General features: G+C 33.1%; 1 protein-coding gene across 1 annotated transcript in view; it reads right to left on the bottom strand.

Moving 5' to 3' along the window:
- Positions 1-910: 910 nt before the first annotated feature.
- The window catches only part of LOC101858924 (collagen alpha-1(I) chain-like), a 22,960-nt gene continuing 22,511 nt past the window's right edge, over positions 911-1,359 (bottom strand). The window contains exon 7 of the mRNA XM_013079477.2: positions 911-1,155. Within this exon, the coding sequence (XP_012934931.2) occupies positions 1,112-1,155 (44 nt within the window). The 3' untranslated portion in view covers positions 911-1,111. The remainder of the gene's footprint in view (positions 1,156-1,359) is intronic.

Genomic DNA, 1,359 nt, shown 5'->3' on the forward strand with positions numbered 1-1,359 from the left:
TTGTTTGTTTGTTTGCATGTTTGTGTTTGTTTGTTTGTGTATTTTTTCTTTGTTAGTTTCTTTGTTTGTTTGTGTTTCTTTGTCTCTTTGTTTGTTAGTTTGTCTGTATGTTTGTGTTTGTTTGTTTGTTTGTATGTTTGTGAGTGTTTGTTTGTGTATCTGTTTATTTGTTTGTTTGTTTGTGTTTGTGTGTTTGTATGTTGGTATGATTGTGTTTGTTTGTTTGCTTGTTTGTTTGTTTGAGTACAGAGAAGCTCATTGACATGATAATGGTTATTTAGTCCAGAGTAATAGCAAGATAGACCAACAGAAACAAGAAAGAGAAAGAAACAGCACTTCATTGACTAATCATAGGGAACCGAAACTGCAATGACTGTGTTGCTGAAGATGATGGAATGTAGACAACTTCAAAACAGTGTTGTCTACTTTTGTGATACGACTGATAACAATCTATAGTAGCTGGGTTTTTTAAACATATTTTGTGTCTAGTCCTCGGTCAATCTCAAAGGCCAAGATGTTGCTGCCTTTATGAGAAAAAAACTATCTTTGCTTTTTGCTTTTGGTTACAGTGATTAAAGTGTTACACTGAAAGACAATGGGACGACAACACACAGAGATACAATGACACACAACATTATATATATATATATATATATATATATATATATATATATAGAGAGAGAGAGAGAGAGAGAGAGAGAGAGAGAGAGTAAGAGAGTAAGAGAGATATACAGATGTACAGATATAGATATACATATAAATATTATTATATAATGTATATATATATATAAATATACATAATATATATATATATGTATGTATATTTTTATATATCTGTATACATATAATATACATGTAGATAGATATATTGTATATTATTATGTATGTTAACAAACTTTCGAAACGTCAGTCTTGAAAAAAATCATAAGGTAATTTTAATCCTTTTCTACAAGTATTCAAGTTGAACGTTTTTCACATGAAAGTGCCTATCTTGTGAGCAAGCTACAAAAACACATTCGAGGGGTACACAAACAAAACAAAAAGCCCTATTTAAAAACAAAGCAAAACAGCGACACAAAAAAGATGGCGACGGACAAGTAGACCATTCCCCCTACCTACCAAAGGAGCCAAAGTTGTTGTCAAAACCGTAGCCATCTGAAAAGATAAAAGAGGAACGTTTATAAGAGTGTGTGTGTGTGAGAGAGAGAGAGAGAGAGAGAGAGAGAGAGAGAGAGAGAGAGAGAGAGAGAGAGAGAGAGAGAGAGAGAGAGAGAGAGAGAAAGAGAGAGAAAGACAGAAGGAGTGAGAGAGAAATAGTCGAGGAGAGAGAGAAAAGAGAGAGCAAGCAACAGACAGACA

The sequence above is a fragment of the Aplysia californica genome, unplaced genomic scaffold (genome assembly GCF_000002075.1).
Source record: "Aplysia californica isolate F4 #8 unplaced genomic scaffold, AplCal3.0 scaffold00053, whole genome shotgun sequence".
Taxonomy (NCBI): domain Eukaryota; kingdom Metazoa; phylum Mollusca; class Gastropoda; order Aplysiida; family Aplysiidae; genus Aplysia; species Aplysia californica.